The sequence below is a fragment of the Chrysemys picta genome, chromosome 3, assembly GCF_011386835.1.
Source record: "Chrysemys picta bellii isolate R12L10 chromosome 3, ASM1138683v2, whole genome shotgun sequence".
Classification (NCBI taxonomy): domain Eukaryota; kingdom Metazoa; phylum Chordata; order Testudines; family Emydidae; genus Chrysemys; species Chrysemys picta.
This window is the reverse complement of record NC_088793.1, coordinates 78,998,923-79,018,692: the sequence shown is the minus strand read 5'-3', so window position 1 is coordinate 79,018,692 and position 19,770 is coordinate 78,998,923. Positions and strand designations below refer to the sequence as shown.

The 19,770-nt window shown below is 39.2% G+C and overlaps 1 protein-coding gene across 12 annotated transcripts in view; it reads right to left on the bottom strand.

Moving 5' to 3' along the window:
* The window catches only part of GRIK2 (glutamate ionotropic receptor kainate type subunit 2), a 584,958-nt gene that overhangs the window by 108,031 nt on the left and 457,157 nt on the right, over window positions 1–19,770 (bottom strand). For all 12 annotated transcript variants that reach the window (XR_010599561.1, XM_042857646.2, XM_042857649.2 and 9 more), the window contains one exon: window positions 18,199–18,416. Coding sequence is in view for 11 of the 12 variants with exons in the window: in XM_042857646.2 (XP_042713580.1) it covers window positions 18,199–18,416 (218 nt within the window). In the remaining variant the exon portion in view is untranslated. The remainder of the gene's footprint in view (window positions 1–18,198; window positions 18,417–19,770) is intronic.

Sequence of the window (19,770 nt, the reverse complement as noted above, 5' to 3'; positions counted from 1 at the left end):
ACCTAATTTGTTTGTCTGAGCAATTGGCTGAAGTACAACTGAGTGGACCTGTAGCCTCTAAAGTTTTACATTGTTTTATTTTTGAATGCAGTTATTTTTGTACATAATTCTACATTTGTAAGTTCAACTTGCATGCTAAAGAGATTGCACTACAGTACTTGTGTTAAGCGAATTGAAAAATACTATTTCTTTTGTTTTTTACAGTGCTAATATTTGTAATCAAAAATAAAAATAAAGTGAGCACTGTTTACTTTGTATTCTGTGTAATTGAAATCAATATATCTGAACATGTAGAAAACATCCAAAAGTATTTAAATAAATGGTAATCTATTATTGTTTAACAGCATGATTAATCACACGATTAATCGAGATGCATTTTTTTAATCACTCGACAGCCCTAGTTAATAATAATGGTTCTTAATAGAAATGACCAAACTTGTCCTATTAAAATATGACACATGCACATAGCACAAAATTTCAATTCAATCCAGAACTGAAATGTTGCAAAATGTGGTTACTATTGTTTTCCCTCTCTCTTGTTTTTATGTGAATATGGACTCCACGTCCTATCCCCCTTGCCCTTATCCCCCGTGTGTCTCTCTATCTGTAACCTGTTCTCATGAAATTTCTAGCTCAGAGGCCTGATCCTCCAAAGACATGCTTCAGCAGGACAACTCACAAGTAAGGTTACTCATATGTGTTAAGTGTTTTCAGGATAAGATTCAAACTTGCAAACCCAAGAAGTCTGGTTAGCTCAGATAAGCATTCAAACTTGTGGATGCTTAGCCTAACAGAACCTGTGAATGTCTTGGTGAATTTAGTTCTTTATTCTACTTTTAAACACAATTTGTTTATTTAAAATGACAATAACAGTAGCAAGAGCCATAGCTGGTAAAAGGTTTGGCTCCCACTGTTTTAACACATTACACACGACTGATTAAATATTGAGCTGCTTGAGTCTACTGTGACAAGTTAGGAATATACTGCACAAGGAGTTCAGCCAAGTATACCTTCAGAGCCTTAAAAGTCAAAAGAAGCACTTTAAAATAAAAGAATTTGCATAGGGTACAGACTTGAAAAGTCATTGTAATATAATTTATTTGACTAGATCAGAACAAATTGAATTTCTAACCCATGGGAAATACCAATATTTCAACATTTTTTTTCATCCTGAATTCGCTGAAATGTTGAAATATTGAAATTTTTCATGGAAGGGAATTTCTGAAGGATCCGACTACAAAGGCTACTCATATAGCAGGGTCACACTGCAGAGCAGACTGGTTGAGTCAAGAGACAGTTCATCCTGGAGCATGGTTCCTGAGTCAGAGACATAGATCAGTTATGATTGGGAAATGAGGAAACATTTGTTTCAAAATTTTCAATTGAAATGAAACATTTTGACATCCCAATGTTTCATTTCAGTGTGTTGAACTGACTCTTAGTTTCAAGTCAGTTCAACATTAAAGTCCATTCCCCTATTGTATTGCTTTGCCTTATGGGAGTCAGAGTTCAGATTGATTGCTGCCTCCATTCTCCCAATAGGCCAGGCTCTGTGGCTAGCCTACATCTGTGTATCACACATGAGCACTTGCAGCCACGTGACTCCAATGATGCACCACTCTGCTCCACCAGAAGAAAGTCTGTGTTGAATCATGGGAGAAGTATTCTGGCCACAGAGCCCAGTATATAAGAGAGAACAGAGACTCAAACAGCAACTCCCATGAGGCAATATTCCACAGCTGAGAAATAAAATTCAGTGTTGGATTGATTTGAAACAAGATATTTTGGGTGAGTTAAACAATCTGATATAGACTAATTCAGGTCGATCCCACCTGAAACAAAATATTTCATTTCAATTTCCCAGACAGAAAATCAAAACATATTTGGGAAACTTAAATAAATATTGTCAAGGAAAGTTTTAATTTAGCAGAAACTGCATTTTCTTTCAGAAAATAATTGTGATGGAAAATTCTTGACTAGCTGTAGTTGTGACCCCTATATTCCCATTAAAATATATGCTGCATTTTGAATAATTTGTAGTCTTGATATACAGTAGACCAGGACACCAGAAAAACAAAGAATTGCAATAATATCATTAAACTGGCTAAAAGCACTTGTTAAGTATTCTAAATTGTTTTTACGGAAAAGTGGTTGCTGTCTTGCTTTTCTCAGCTGGGAGGCATTGTGGCCTAGTGGACAGAACACTGCACTCAGACTCAAGACACCTAAAGTCTAATCCCAATTCGGCCACTAATCTACTGGGTGCCCTTGGACAAATCAATTTGCCTATTTGTGCCTCAGTTCCCCCATCTATAGAATGGAGATAATGCTACCTTTGTAAAGCGCTTTGAGATCTACTGATGAAAAGCTACATAGTATTACTTTTGTTATTCAAATGTAATTTTAGTAATACAGTACACCTTTGCTATAACACCCTTCATTATTACAAACCTCTGCCCTTAGTGAACCCAGTCCCTGGATCCCAACTACAGTTCAGTACAGTTTTTTTTTAAAAAAAAAAGGATATTGCACATGTTTGCACAATTTCTATCCAGGGTTGAGTCCAAGAGCAAAAACTAAGGAGTGGGCCACAACCCAGGTTGAAGCTGAAGCCCCAGTGGTGGTGCAACTTTGGGGGCTGACAGCTGGGAGTCCTGCTGCTGTGGGGGCTGATAGCTGGGAGCCCAGATGCTGTGGGGGTGGTCAGCTGGGAGCCTGGAACCTGGCTGCTGCGGGGACTGACAACCGGAGCCCCTCTACCTGAGACTGAAATCACAGAGGTCACCTAAAATCTCCCTCCCTGGCAACTTGTAGCCTTAGTTTTTATTATTATTAATTATAATAATTAGTTAATTTAGCTAACACCTTTATTCAAGGTGACTGCATTAACTTACTCCAGCAGTTTATCGTTGGTTTTGATTGTCCTTTCACTATAACGAATCCCTGGCTATAACGAACAAAAGGTTGTATTCTGACAGTGGTTTGAGCATTGGCCTGCTAAACCCAGGGTTGTGAGTTCAATCCTTGAGGGGGCCATTTAGGGATCTGGGGCAAAAATTTGTCTGGGGATTGGTCCTGCTTTGAGCAGGGGGTTGGACTAGATGATCTCCTGAGGTCCTTTCCAACCCTGATATTCTATGAGAAGAGTGAGGTTGTATTGTATCAGATGAATTAGATGTCATTCCTATTATAAACCTAAAACTAAAGCAATAGTCAGACTCTTAATACTGCGAACTGTCACCAGTCCCAGCAAAGATAAATGTACCATTAGCATCTCAAAAATAAATCATATTTTTTGCTCTTAAGAGCTGTAAGTCAAGGTCAGTATACTGTTGGTTTTACATTGATAGATGGTATAGCTTTAACTTTTCAAGTGATGTCAGATTTAACAGGAACTTCAGGGCAGAGTGATAAAAGCCTAACATGATTCAGACAACAATGGCAGGAATCAATATTAAGTCTGAAAACTTGAAGTTCCAGTGGATGGAAAATTGAAGGTATGAAGATAAAGATGAACAGGCGTAATACTAACTGAAAATACCAATAATGGTAAGGTAAGACATTTAGAAATTGAACTGATAACCTAGAAAATAAATTCAAATTAAGAAATATTAGATTCGTATGATAAGGAAATTGACACAACTCTGCCCAAGGGGTAGGACGGCTCAGAGTGCGTTTCCACAAAGTCCATTCAATCCTCATGTCTCCAATGCCATTGTGAGCTGACTTAAGGAGCTAAGTAAAGACTGAGCTGATAAATGAAAAGATCAGGAAATTGTAAACCTTTTTAATTTGGAAAAAGTTCAAAATCTAAATGTTCTTAATTTCTTATTAAAGATGCCTTGTGTGATGCAGCTGCATGTGTAATTTCCATTACCGCAAAGTGACTCTTATTATTTCATAACAACACAAGTTTTCTGACTAAAATACTGGACACAGGTTTTTGCATTCATAATAAACTAAGTTTAGTGCCTCTAGCTATCAAGGAACACAAGCTGCTTGAGAACAGCTAGATACAACCATAAAATAGATAAACAACATTGTTGCTTCCCTACAGCCAAGAGAAAAGCTTCTGCAGTTCAACTGTAGGGAGTGGAAGGGGGGATAAATCTCCGGGTAGATTAGTTAAAAGTCCATGTACAACAGGCACTATTCTTGGAGCTTCTTTGCCAGATAAGGCAGAGAGAGAGATCTATATGACCATCCCATCAAATCATTGGAAATGTTTGATGCTATTCTCCTCTCACAGAAAGTTCCTTTAGGGATGAGGCTGTCTTTCTGTGTCAGAAAATGTGCACAGATTACACAGGACAAGAGGCTTCTGTCAGTCATCTCATACTGATATTTCTTAAAGCTTTGGAAGATTCTCTTTAAGGTAAGGAATGTAAATGTCTCCTGCACCTAAAAAAGAGAGAAACTCTCTGCCTTATCAGAGACCATCTTTAGACATCAAAACCATAATTCTAATGTCAGATCATCAAAAGGTCTGCAGCTGTATTTCCTATGTTTTATAGACCCTGAAGGGTCAGGCAAGTTCACTCCTCAAACGATTGAATGAATTAATCAAATGCAAGCATTTCAAGATGGTTGCATTGTGGTCGTATATCACAGTAGTTGATCAAGGGGATTACTTGGCATTAATTGATTTGCATGATGCATATTCCCATATCAGAAAACCAGCATCACTTACACTAATATATGCTGCACAAAATCTTTCACTCTCCCCATGACCACAAGGAGTTACAACCTTAAGAAAACAACAACAAAATTTACTTAATACCTGCTCTGAACTGGTTGACAATGACATTTGGGAAGTCACTTCCAAAAAATAAAAAAAAAAGACAAATCAATACCCAGTAGCTGCTAGCAAGTATAAAAGAAATCACTACATTCCTTGCTGAATTTTATCACTTAGGAGCTATAACATTTGACTCCCTCCTTGGGAAAGAGTAGAAAAAGGACCATGTGTATTTGTACAAAAGGAAAAGGAAAAAACTTGCACCTGTTTGGTCTGATAGCCTCGTACAGATAATTATCTGAGTGAGGCTTCGTGCATGTCTTCAGATGATAGGACTCACAACAAAATTTGCTGAAATATCAGGAATCTGTATGGTCCAAGTTAAGCACCGAAAATACAGTTAAATACTATTTGAATTAATGGATAAATACTGAAATCTGCTAAAAAGGGTATCCATGTCAGAGCCAGCTTGTGTGATTATCACCATAAATGCATCTTCAAAAGGGTAGGTAACATATCTCGACAAGCATTCTGTTCAGACAATTGATTAAAACCAGAGGGAAATGTACCAGTGTTATAGGATTCATGGTGGTGAGCAGGACAATGCTGGCACTGAAAACATTTCTTACACACAAAACAATGCTAATGCAGTTGGACAACACCTCAGCAGTATCATATATAAACTGACAAGGCAGAACCAGAAGTTCATCCCTCCTAATGAATAGAGGCTCTCAAGTGGCTTCAGTGGGCAGGCTCTGACTCTGAGGGCTGCTCATACAGTAGGATCACACCATGCAGCAGACTGGTTGAGCCAAGAGACAGTTCATTCTGGAGCACGGTTCCTGAGTCAGAGCCAGACTGAGACATAGATCAAATTTGCAATCTTTAGGTTGGTTACCCAGAGACTGATCTATTTGCTTTGAAAAAACAATGCTAAACTCAGTGTTTTATCCTCCATTTTGAGAGCAGGTAATGTTACCAATAGATACATTCCCAATTTCCCAAATAAACCCTCAACTAGGAAAGTGCCTATTATACAAGTATTCTCTGTGGTTCTAGTCCTATTCCCTTTCTTCTTTCACTCATTGTTGGAGGACAGAGAAAAAGGGGAAAAAGCTGAAAAGGAAAGAAGAAGAATGGGGACAGTGTGGGCAATATTCTTGCCCTCTCCCTCAGTGGTTAAAGAGCACCAGAACACTTCCAAAGAGAGAAAAGGAATTTAGGAAGTTCTCACATTAAATGTATGGAATGAATGTTGCATGGCAATTGGGAGGTTAAGTTGAGTGAGGACATGGTGATGAGTAAACTCTCTTGCCCATCGGCTCTTATCAGTATGTACAGTCCAGTTTTCCTTTTACATGTGGCTCAGTCAACTAGCGAACCTTGAGGAAACATTGCAGGTGAGGAGGAGGGGGGTGGGATAACAGAATGGCACTAAGACCTATTAGTGTAACACAAAAGTCTACACTAGAAAACTATCCCATCCTCAGAGACCAGTTTGCACTGCAGAAATACCAGCAATTACAGCACTATTCAACAACCCACCTTCCACTTCCCAAACACATGCACAGTGCCCAGGCACTTGTACCCACTTCCTTCAGACAGTCTACTGACAGATGTGTTCTGTGCCAGTTTACAGCAGCAGGTAAAGATTAAACTGTAGCTGACTCAAAACAGAGTTTAACAAAGCTCCTACTTTGCCTGTTCTCAGGAGTACCTATACCTACATCTTCCCCTCAACAAGACAGAAGGGCTTTTTCTTGCCTCTCCAAGATCTGCCAATAGCTGTCATGAGTTCATGAGTATTACGTTATGATCGCACTTCCTATCTTGAGCTAGCTAGCAAAGAAACAACATTTAGGGCAAGGACTCTTGACTACAAGATCCAGAGAAGTGCTGATTAGGGCTAAACAAGGTGACAATTTGTCATCAGTCTTTCTCTGGAGATATCACTTTTTGATTTGTTAGTCTCTTGTACTTCCAGGTCTAACTAATCACAGTCAACAAATTAAATGATGGATGGCATACTTTTTTTTAAGCTTTTGCATGCAGCAATTGAGGTAAATTAAAACAGAGGTTACAGTCGTGCTGTTTTATGATGTCCCATACCCTTAGGAGGACCACCACCACCCAGTGTATGTTACATCACAAATGAAGGTGTGAGTACAGCATGGGTAGGCATACTGTGATAACGTGTGTGTGTGTTGCCTTCCTCCTTATTGCTTCCTGCTCCCGGTTGCTGCTCCCAGGACTCAAGTGTTCCAGTTCCTGTGTCTGTATGTGTGTGTGTTCATAGCACTAGGTGTGTGCAGTCACTCAGGGACTGCTGCTGAAAATACAGACCATTTGGACTGTTGTTTTGTTCAGACTGCTGCTGACATAACTGGTTCATGGTTAATATGTGTTTCAATTGACCACCTAACTGCATGTCTTGCTTCGATTTCCTTGTGTTTTGGGATTCTGGCTCTGGGGTGCATCAGAGTGTAATGCACACCCATGCTATCTTTCATGTAGCTGGTACAGATAACTGGAAAATGGGGATGTAGTAGTGAGGATGTGGTAGCATGGGCTAGCCACCCCAGTACAAGCCCATGAGACTCTGAATGTGTACTGTACCAGGGTACCTGCCACCGCGTCTTCATTGCTATTGTTACTAGCTAGCTTAAAGCATGTCTACCCATGCTGAAATTTGTGGTGCAGATATTTCCTTATAGACACTCTATAATAATGTACTTGGAGAATGGGTCCCTATTAGTATGAAAAGAAAGTTTGGAAATTGACACTAATATCATCTAAGAATTGTTATTTTAATTCTATGCTGATTACAATTCTATTGTTCTTTGATGGTGGGAGACACCCATGGCTATTAGGTTAGACTTTGGACTAGTCAGTTTTGCTAAAATGAGAGTTCTCTGTGAAGAGCAACCTATAATTCCTTCCCCCATGAATATTTCAGGATAAGGAGGAAACAGATGGTACTTAAGCTGTGGAAATATTGATTCAGATGAAGCCAATACAGAGGAGATTTTTCCTAATGTTAACTTTTTATTTGTTTTGGGTTCCTCCCCACCACATCCTCTTAAAAATAGCTAGTAGTGAATCTATTCAACTGTTTATGTGATAAGTATTTTATTTATTTATTGTAATTATTGTGAGCGATTAATCCTGTCTGTGCTGGAAAGCGATGTGTATTTCATGGAGATCACATTTAAATACATTACTGCTATGTATAATATCAGGTTAAGTATTGTATTTGGAGACAGGAAAAGATGAAGAATGAGAAGGACTCACTTCTCCATTGCCCCACAGCACATTTGCCCCACTCCAGCAGTTTAAAGAGGCTGTAAAGGCATCAGAGCTGCCCATTGGGGAAAAGTTCTATTGTAGGTGCCTGTTTAGATGTCTTAGAGCCAGCAAAGCATCTCTTTACAGCCCACAGTGCAATGACTATGCAGGGGTCCATGGCCTGGGGAAGGAAGCTTGGATGGAGCCCTACTATGCTCTGGCTAGTCTTGGCCACGGCAGCAGACCCTACAGGCCCCCCACAGCCCCAAAATATGGGGATGGAGATTCAAGATGTCAGAAAGCCACCTTAATTCTCATGCTCCCTGTTGTTGTTGAGCAGGGCTGCAAGAAATAATTCTTCCTTGTATCTGCAACTGTAGCCACAGCTTCATTCATTGGGCCTACAAGCAAGCTGTCAGAGGAATAGCAGATTGCAGTGAGGCTTCAGGATCAGGCATGCATGACTGCACTGGCATGGCTTTTCAGGGATGTTATGCAATCAGTTGTTGCTAGAACTCTGCTCTATGGAAATCCCTGCAAACCCTAATAGTGCATCAAGGCAAGAATTATTTTGATTCTAGAACAGAGGTCACTTCTCAGAGTTGAGCAGCTTTGCCTAGAGGCATTTCCCCTGTTCCATTCTGGTATGGACACCACATGAAAAGACAGGAACAGAATTTAGACTGGCCCATATACAGAGTACAGCAGCCACATACTGTTAATAAAAAGAATTAGTAAACAGACAAAAATGTTAGGGAGGTCTGTTGGAGGCAAAGTAGTGACATTCTCTTTCTTCCTGTTTGGAAGAAATGTGCAAAGATCAAATGTCCAAAGATCAAATTGAAAATAAAATACGTAAAATGTTTGTTGTTTTTAAAATAGCTGAGACTGAACTTTTATATAAATTGCTGATTGCCTTATTTGGACTTCCAGTTAAAGGATAACAGTTAAATGTTAAATTAATTTTGCACCTGCTAATTGCAGCACAGTATGAAATGTCAGCTAAATGGGAATGAAAAATTGCTCCCAAATCATAAAAACAATTCAAATAAAGATGGGAAAAGTGGTTTAGAAGATGGTAGGAAAATAGAATTTTCCCCATGGAAAATTTCAGCTTTTTTGGCAAAATATTTTTACTGAAAATTGATTTTTTTTTCAAAGTGGTGTTCTGGTGTCTCTTGGGAGTTGTAGTTCAGATGCCTTGCACTGCCATCCTTCTGTATTGGTCAGGCTCTCTGGCCAGACCATATCTCCCATGATGCATCACAATCAGGGATGCTATGAAGAACCTTAACAAGATGGCACAAATGGTGCATCATGGAAGATGTTGAACCTATAGAGACTTGGAGCATAAGCCACCTGAACGACAACTTCCATGAGGCACTACGACACCAGTTTAAATGGAAATGTTTTGATTTTCAGCCCCAAAGCATTGGGTTTTTAGTATTTCATTGACATGTCAAAGCTTTACATGGAAAGCAGACATTTTTTGTGGAAAAGGTCATTTAGTCAAAAATCCAATTTTCTGACAAAAAGCAGTTTTGATGAATACCAGTTCCATTGATATTAGGGTGACCAGATAGCAACTGTGATAAAACGGGACAGGGGGTGTGGGGTGACAGGTGCCTATATAAGAAAAAGTCACAAAAAACGGGACTGTTCCTTTAAAAATGGGACATCTGGTCACCCTAATTGATATTTCCTATACAGATAAAAGGGAATGCTGCCAGAACTGCTATGCTCTCCAGAGCTAAGAAGAGATTTTTTAAGTGTGCCCACTGTACAAAGTGGAAATTAAGAACAGGAAAGGGTAGTATTATAAAAATTTCTCAACCCTTAAATTTTTTATACCAGGGCTAGCCTTCCAATGGAAAAGGAGGAAGCCACATTAGGCAGAGATGGCATGATATACAAACAAAAGAATAGAAAATATTCCTTACAGAACAATCTCACACTGTCAGGTGAGAATGGCCAGATAACCAAAAGTTCTTTTCCACTTCTCAGTTATATCGTGCAATATTGGAATTATTCAGTAAATAATTATTTGGAAAAACCCACAGGCACCAATACTGATTACATACATGTGTTACTCATCTGGAATGACATTTACACACTTGCCCCTTCTGTCACTCTCTCAAATCATGCCAACTGAAATGTCACTCTAAGCCAGGCTACAGGCTTCTTTTTCTGGCTTCTAGATGCTTCTGAGCAGCCAAAACTTCCTCTCCCTCCCGCTTTTCATGGCTCCTTTGGTCCCTCTGTAACTGTGAGTGCAGCCCAGTCCAGGAGGAATTAGAAAGAAGGAGGTAACCAGCACTGCTGATCTCTGGTCCTGAGCAGCAGCACATTCCACCCCCAAGGAACAGCCACGAGGGAGGGATATAGAACAAGAAGGATTAAGAAGAAATTCAGGGAGAGAAATGAATTAAGAGGGGAAGCATGGAGGGGAGAATGGATCATTATGGAAAGAGTGTCAGAATGAGGAGAGAGAGACAATCTTGAAGAAAACTAGAGATGGGGCAGAAAGTTTGGGAAGGAGAGGAAAGGGAAAAGAAACTCTGGGTATGTCTACACTGCAATTAAAAACTAGCAGCTGGTCTGTGTCAGTTGACTCGGGCTTGCAGGGCTCAGATCGTGGGACTGTTTAATTGCACTGTAGATTTACGGATTCTGGCTGGAGCCCAAGTTCTAGGATCCTACGAGCCTGAGTCAACTGGCATAGGCCAGCCACAGGTGTCTAATTGCAGTGTAGACGTGCCCTCTGTAGAGACAAATTGGAGAAGGATGGTCTTCTAACTAATGCACAGGACTCGAAGTCAGGACTAGGGTTCATTCCCAGTCTGCCACTAACTTGCTGTGTGATCTTGTACAAGACATGTAATCACTCAGTGTCTCAGTTTCCCTCTCAGTAAAATGGGGCTATCATATAGATCTACCTCCTAAAAAGCTAAAAATTCAAAAATTCCTGGGATGGAAGTACTGGCATTAACTTATGAAGTTAGATAGAGGAAGACAGGCTGAATAAAAACCTCTTGTTTGTTGTTATTTGTATTGCAGCAGAGCCTGAAAGTGCTGAAACAATGGGTCCCATGTGCTAGGAGCTGTACAAACACAGAGAAAGAGGAAGTCCCTGCCTTTAACAATTTACAGTGCACTGGCACAGGAAATGTGTACAAGACAGGAAATGGGGACATACAGATATGAAATCACTTGCTGAAAGTCACACAGAAACACAGTGCCAGAGCCAGGAACAGAATCTACGTCTCCTGAGTCTCCCTCATCCACTATGGTTAATTATGCTGCACAATTACAGGCTCTGAGGACATCATGCTGATATAAATCCTAGCACCCTTCCTCTTCCTTCCAACGGTGGATTTCAGGAAGCTGAGCTCACATGAGCATGTTCCCTGGGGCCTAGTTGGTGAAGTCTACCCATCCCAGCACTCTCATCTTTTGTATCTTGTCTCTAGTAAGTTTAAATCCTCCAGCCAATGTGTGTGTGTTCCTGGTTTAGTCTCTTCTTCTAGACATAGACATAATGTTCTTCTATGCTAGCTCCTCCAAAATTGGCTGGGTTCCAAAGATATTAAAAGGAAGATTTCAATGAGCTTTTATACCAATACTTGATGCTGAAATTACGGTCAATCTCTGGGCTGCTACTGTGCTTCACTGTGATTGGAGCAAATAGCTATTACCAGGATTTCATATTTTCATTTAACATTAAGAAACCATCTGGAGCTTTTATTTCATGCTAACATAATGCCACAGTTGTGCTCAATATAGTCAGCAGCTTTATCTTGCTATAATGAGAGAGAAACACACACGCGCTGAATCAAATTATACCTTCATATTTGTCATATTTGTGCATTTCTGCTGAAACCATATTTTCATAGAATTTAATATCAGCTCTAGTCTGACCTCCTGCATAACACAGGCCAAAGATCCTCACATAGTCATCCCTGCATCAAACCCATAGCTTATTTCACCTATAGCCTATCTTTTCCAAATATATTCAGTCTTGACTTAAAGTTGAAAGGGGAGGAGAATCCATCACACCTTGAGACTAGTTGTTCCAATGGTTAAGTACCATAATGTGTACCTTATTTCCAGTCTCTATTTGTCTAGCTTCAGCTTCCAGCCATTGAATCTTGTTATGCTATCTTCTGCTAAACTAAAAAGCCCTCTTCTGTCAAAAATCTCTTTTCCATGCAGGAATTTATAAACCGCAATCAAGTCACCTCCTACCCTTCTTGTCAATAAACTAGATTAAAGAAGCTCAATCTCTCACTATAAGGCATGGTTTTCATACCTCAGATCATTATTATAGCCCATTCCTGATCCCTCTCCAATTTGTCAATATCCTTTCTGAAATGTGAACACCAGAACCAGACATAATATTCCAGCAACAGTCTCACTAAAGCGATATACAGAGGTAAATACTCCCTCCCTCCCTCCTACTTGCTATTCTCTTGTTTATGGATGCAAGGATGCATTGGTCTTTTAGCCACAGTATCGCATTATAAGCTTCTGTTCAACTGCTTATCTACTGTGATCTCTGACTCCTTTTCAGAGACTGCTTTTCATGATACAATCACCATTTTTAAGTGTGACCTACATTATTTTAGATGTATGACCTTGCATTTGCTGTGTTAAAACAGATGCTGTTCAAATGCACCCACCTTACCAAGTGATCTAGATCAATTTGTAAAATTGACCCGTCCCCATTATTATTTACCACTCCATCAATTTTGTGTAATCTGCAAATTTTACCAGCAATATTTTTTATATTTTCTTCCAGATCATTGATAAAAATATTGAATACCATTGGACTGAGAAGAGAGCCTGCTGGGACCCCACTAGAACCATCACCACTGGGTTCCCATGTACAGTTACTTTTTGAAATTTATTAGTTAACCATTTTTAATCCATTTATTATGGGCTATGTCGATTTCGTATAGTGCTATTATATCATAATGTTATTTGAAACTAAGACTTACAGAAGTCTAACTTTATTATTGCAACACAACCACCTTTATCAATCAAACTTGTATTCTCATCAAAAATAATTTCAGGTTTATTTGACACCACCTATTTCTCATAAAATCATGTTGATTACCATTAATTATGTTACCATGTTTTAGCTATTTATTGATTATATCCAACATCTGCCTTTCTATGATTTTGTCCAGGATTAATGTCAGGCTAACAAGCCTATAGTTTCTTGGTTCATCCTATTTACCCTTTTTAAATATTGGCACAGCACTAGCTTTATTCCAGTCCTCTGGAACTTCACCTGTGTTCCAAGATTTTATTAAAACTCAACATTAATTATTCAAAGACCTCCTTGGCCAGTTCTTTTAATACTCATGGATGCAGGTCCTCTGATCCTGCAGATTTAAAAAAAAAGGTTTAACTTGAATAGTTTCTGTTTAACATCCTCTCTAGTTACTGATGGTATAGAAACCATTTCACAATCAGTGTAAGACAGGGATCGGCAACCTTTGGCAGCTGGTCCGTCCTCACAGATCAACAAGTATATATATATATATTCTACCATATGGAACTATATTCTGTTAGCTCAAAATGAATGAAATTAGATTATGATCATTTCCACCTAGTCAACCATCAGGTTTGTCAAGGAGGTTCTGTTGGTGTAAGTGGGAAAGAATGTAGTCCAGTGTTAGATTTTGTTTTTTATGCCACATACATCTGAGTACTAAAATTTCTTCCTTATATACTCAACTGCAACCAACAGCACATGTATCAAGGAAACTCTTACTTCCACAAGGAAGAGACTAATGGATATTGGGTTAATCAACTGAGATTGTGGAGTTTTCATTTATCCCTTCCAGCTGAGCTCCATATTTACTCTATTGGTAGTACTAGTGCAACATCAATGGGCAGTTCTAATGCTGTGTATTTAAAACTATACCCCACTTTCTAAGCTCCTTTCCTTTCATAAGTCTTTCAGCTTCAAGTAACCAAACTGTGTGAATTCTTAAACTGCTTTTAAGCTTAGCTCCTCAGTACCACGTATAACATGATACTAATTAACTGATAATATTTAGATAAAACAGCAACAAATGATCACAAAAATGTTAGGAAGAGTTTGACTGATGCTCTCAACAGAGTCACTGGGTTCTACACGTATATTCACTGCAAAATACTTTGCTTTTAGATCAGTGCTTAATTTGTAATGAAAGAGGTGCAAGGCTCACATAATTTTTGTACTTTCATAATTGATGCAGCAACCCCAGAGGTGCCGGGGCTATGAACTGCCAAGCCTAAAGTTGCTAGGTCTCAGCCCTATCAAGCCCCGGCACAAACTAAGCACCACTTTAGATACAATGTTGTAAATCCACATTGACTCCAATAAATGTATTTACACCAGTGTAATTGAGAGCAGAATTTTACCCTAAATTTAACAACTGAGTCCTGTGCTCTGACTTCACTTTCCTTGTTCACCCTTGCTGAAGTGGTGAATTCAATAAAAATGTACTAAAAGCACTACAAAATTGTGCTTTCTGATGCTATGTTTCTGTTGTGTGCAGTCAAGTCTAGTACATTTCAAATTTCTATGTGCCACTGAAGGGAATGCATTTCCATGCAAGAGATGCAGTCATTGCTCTACTGACTGTAAATGTTCTGTTCTTGGAGGCAACATAGCGGCAGACACAAAGAAATAAAGGAAGGAATGTGAGAAGGATCAGAAACAAAACAGGATACATATTCAAACAGAGGAACTACACACAGAAGCACAAGAAAAGATGAGAAACATAGTGTGTATAAGAGCAGTATATATTGGGGAAAATATGCAGAGAAGAGATAGGAGGAGACAAAAAAGCAAGAAGGAGAAATAGTGTCTGGAGAAGAAAGGAAGGTGTCATGGAGAATTTTTTTAAATAAAGAAAAAAGTTAAGGACAGAGAAAAACGATGCTGGCAACTGGAGTCAAAGATACTGCTAGGTAAAAAACGTCTCCTAATATTTTAGAAAAAAGAACAGGAGTACTTGTGGCACCTTAGAGACTAACAAATTTATTAGAGCATAAGCTTTCGTGGGCTACTGCCCACTTCTTCGCCACAAGTACTCCTGTTCTTTTTGCGGATACAGACTAACACGGCTGCTGCTCTGAAACCTGTCAATATTTTAGAGTCCAGCCTTCCAATCTGAGGAGTATAAGATCAAAGTCTTCTGCCAAACAAAAAAGACATTGAAGTCCGGTAGTGTTTTCTGGTCATACAATAAATACCTTGTGTCATCTTTATGTCCTGGGACTTTAATCATGTTGGTACTTTAAAAATCTCAGTTTTTAAACTTTTTCTGAATGTTGTTTTATTGGATTGCTACACATATTTCCTGTCATAAAAGAAGCTCTAATGGATTAGTTACTTCCATCAATTTCATAGAATCATAGAATCATAGATTTTTAGGTCAGAAGGGACCATTATGATCGTCTAGTCTGACCTCCTGCACATCACAGGCCACGGAATCTCACCCACCCACTCCTGTAACAAACCCCTAACCTATGTCTGAGCTACTGAAGTCCTCAAATCATGGTTTAAAGACTTCAAGGTGCAGAGAATCCTCCAGCAAGTGATCCGCGCCCCACGCTGAAGAGGAAGGCGAAAAACCCCCAGGGCCTCTGCCAATCTGCCCTGGAAGAAAATTCCTTCCCAACCCCAAATCTGGTGATCAGCTAAACCCTGAGCATGTGGGCAAGACTCACCAGCCAGACACCCAAGAAAGAATTCTCTGTAGTAATTCAGATCCCACCCCATCTAACATCCCATCACAGGCCATTGGGCATATTTACCACTAATAATGAAAGATCAATTAATTGCCAAAATTAGGCTATCCCATCATACCATCCACTCCATAAACTTATCAAGATTAGTCTGGAAGCCAGATATGTCTTTTGCCCCCACTGCTCCCCTTGGAAGGCTGTTCCAGAACTTCACTCCTCTGATGATGAGAAACCTTCATCTAATTTCAAGTCTAAACTTCCTGATGGCCAGTTTATATCCATTTGTTCTTGTGTCCACATTGGTAATAAGCTTAAATAATTCTTCTCCCTCCCTGGTATTTATCTCTCTAATATATTTATAGAGAGCAATCATATCTCCCCTCAGCCTTCTTTTGGTTAGGCTAAACAAGCCAAGCTCTTTGAGTCTCCTTTCATAAGACAGGTTTTCCATTCCTCGGATCAACCTAGTAGCCCTTCTTTGTACCTGTTCCAGTTTGAATTCATCCTTCTTAAACATGGGAGACCAGAACTGCACACAGTATCCCAAATGAGGTCTCCCCAGTGCCATGTATAATGGTACTAACACCTTCTTCTCGCCACTGGAAATACCTTGCCTAATGCATCCCAAGACCACATTAGCTTTTTTCATGGCCATATCACATTGGTGGCTCATAGTCATCCTGTGATCAACCAATACTCCGAGGTCCTTCCCCTCCTCTGTTACTTCCAACTGATGCGTCCCTAGCTTATAATAAAAATTCTTGTTATTAATCCCTAAATACATGACCTTGCACTTTTCACTATTAAATTTCATCCTATTACTATTACTCCAGTTTACAAGGTCATCCAGATCTTCCTGTTCGATAACTCCGTCCTTCTCTGGCAATTGGCAATACCTCCCAGCTTTGTGTCATCCACAAACTTTATTAGCACACTCCCACTTTTTCCTCAGATCCTTTTGAAAAAAAAAATCTCAATGGAAACTATTCTGAACCTTCCTAACCCAGCCTCTGAGATAACAAGCTTACAAAGTCCTCAGTCACTGAAATTTAATCAATTCTTATTTTCCAGGTGAAAGTTGAAAGTGAGAATACAGAAAGTATGTACAGTAAAAGCTTTTTTATCTGGCATGTGTGCTGCCTCTGCCCGCGGCACCCTCCCCACAGTTCCCATTGGTCGTGGCTCGCGGTCAATGGGAGCTGCAGAGCCAGCGCTTGGGGCAGGGTGGAGGCAGCATGCAGAGCCACCTAACCGCGCCTATGCCTAGGAGCAGCAGGGACAGGTCGCTGCTTGCGGTGCGCTGCCCAAAGTAAAAAAATCTTTTACTGTACTTACTTATATACGTATCACTACCATAAGATTAGATAATGATTTCTTAGCTCTTTCAGCTGAATAAATGGTGAAACTTTTACTCTATGCAGCTGAGTAAAGGGATGTAAAGGTGCCTTTAACTCACCCTTGGCACTGCCCAGATCTCTGGCCACACCCTCAGTCTTAGTGTAACACAAGAAAGCCTCAGGGCTTTTCTATGTTATAGTAGTATGTAATGGCTGTTAAGTGATAATTATGCTAGCTAAGGAACTCCAGATATGATGCATTTTCCAGGCCTGGAGTATGTCCCTACACTGGGGAGCCATAGGAACCTCTTGTGCTGTCAAATCTGAAGGGCCACAATCTGGCCCAGGATATGTACTTAATGCTAATTTGTGCCAACCTAGTTAATTGGTGGAGCGGGAGAAGCGGCATTTCTTCTATCTCTAATCAGGCTTCAATGTAGCTAAAAATTAGCATATTATATTGTCTGTTGAATCACCCTAGTCACAAGGCAGAGGGCAGGGAGATGTTATATGAATCTGAGCTAGTCAAAATTCAATTTGAAAGGTTCTCAGAAATGCAATGTCCATAAGATTTGCCCAGCCCAGCTGCGACAGTGAAGACTGCAGTATCAGCATCTAGATATCTGAAGTTAGACAGATAGATACATAATTAACTATGATAAAATTATTGACCTGATCCTGAAATCCCTATTCAAGCAAAACTCACACTCAGTTCCAGCAATGGGAGATTCACCTGAGCGATTCGCCTCACGTCAGTATTCTTGACTTACTCCATTACAATGCACTCAGCATTCTGAGGAAAAATCCTCAGAAATATCTAAGCGGATCCAAAGCCCTGCTTTTTTATTTTCAGGAGAAAATTTCAAGAAATGGAAACTTCCTTTTTTACTTTCATGAGAAAGTTTATGTATGAACAAGATGTTTCTTTTGCTCTCTTGCAAACACACAAAAATGTAATTTTTCTAAATGGGTTTGACTGCAGTGGGAATCATCTCACATATTATATCTCTGCTCAGCAGGCTTAATTCAAGGTCTTTTTACTTTCAGAATCATGTTTCAGCATTTTTTCCAATCAGAACATAAAGGGCCTACCTTGAAGAAAGTCATGGTTGCTCCATCTTCCACTGCACCATACTCTATCTTTGTCTGCTTGGCTAAATCATCAGCTGAATCAATGGGAGATTCCATGCGCTCCACTGTCAGAAAGGCGGCTAGGTTAGCAGTGTACGAGGAAATGATGATAAGTGTGAAAAACCACCAAATGCCTCCCACTATCCTGGTGGAGAGGGCTTTGGGCATAAGCTCAGAACCTAATGGAAATTAGGGGAGAAAGGTGAAACCAGTGCACAGAAAACAATCTGCAAGTGTTTGGCACTTTTTTTGTCACAGTGTTAAGAACAGAATCACTGCACAAAAAATCTTTAAGCTACAGGCTTACATATTGCTTGTACAAACAAACACAACTGAAATGGAAAATAGGGACTGATTACACTACAAGACAGATTTGGGGACTGTGGGAAACAAAATATAGTAATGGGAGACTCAAAGCGCAGTTTTGGCATGAGATAATGTACAATCTTATTTTTATTTTTTTTTGTTTCATGACAATAGAAAACAAGAAGCAAAAGCAGTAATTGGAACTGGATTGTCAAAGAAGCTTTATACTAAAAAAAAACCTCACAGCAGGCTTGAGCCTCTAAGTTAATAATAATACTTACTGTAGCCTGTCTACTGTGCTTTTTCTTCAAAGCATTTAAAGATTAATTAAGCAGTTCATAAAAACTTTTTTTGATGAAAGAAAAATATGTTGTTGCTGAAAAAAGCAAATACAAAGCAGAGTATTTCAACTCCCCAAAACTATAAGAACCTTGACTTCTGCCACTTCTATTGTAATAAAGTCTTGTTTAGCAATTTCTCAGATAAAAGAAAACATCTCCCATCTCTATAATTAGCCCACAATTTCAGATAAACATGGGTGGCTGTGCCACACATTTAACTTGATAGAGCAGCAATGACAATATTAGACTGTTATGCATAAAGTAGATAAAGATAGATTATAATGCATTGCTGGAGTTGCCTGCTCATGGCACTAAAGAATGGAGGGGGCGCCACACATTGTATGGTAATTTGCATAATTATTGCCAATTTAGAGCCTAATGAGACAATTTGTAGCACATGACCTCCTCTTGTGCTTAATTATTATGAACAGGGAAAAATGGAATTCAGTTTACTTAATTTGCAGCAGAAATATAATTGTAAACTGACATGTATGGATTTTTCCCCATTAAATTATAGCTAATAATCATAAGGTAAACAATTCAAGTTTTGCCATGAATAAAATATATAAAAAAAACTTTGAGAAGTATATATGCATTTTTAAAGAAATAGTTTATCAGTATTGATATATCATTTTTAGTAAATTAACTGATTTTTATTGCTACTTGGGTAAAATGAATGAAGGCAAGATGGACTATTTTATTCCTGATAAATTATGTTGTTTATATTACATTAATTAAGGAACTGGTCCAGCAAGGTAACACATCTTCAGACAAATGTAGGTTATGCCAATCTTTCAACATCAATGCAACAAAAAAGAAAAAGAAAAGAAGTGGTAGCATGACTGGACTATTTGATCCAAAACAGTCCATCTGACCCTGCAGTTCA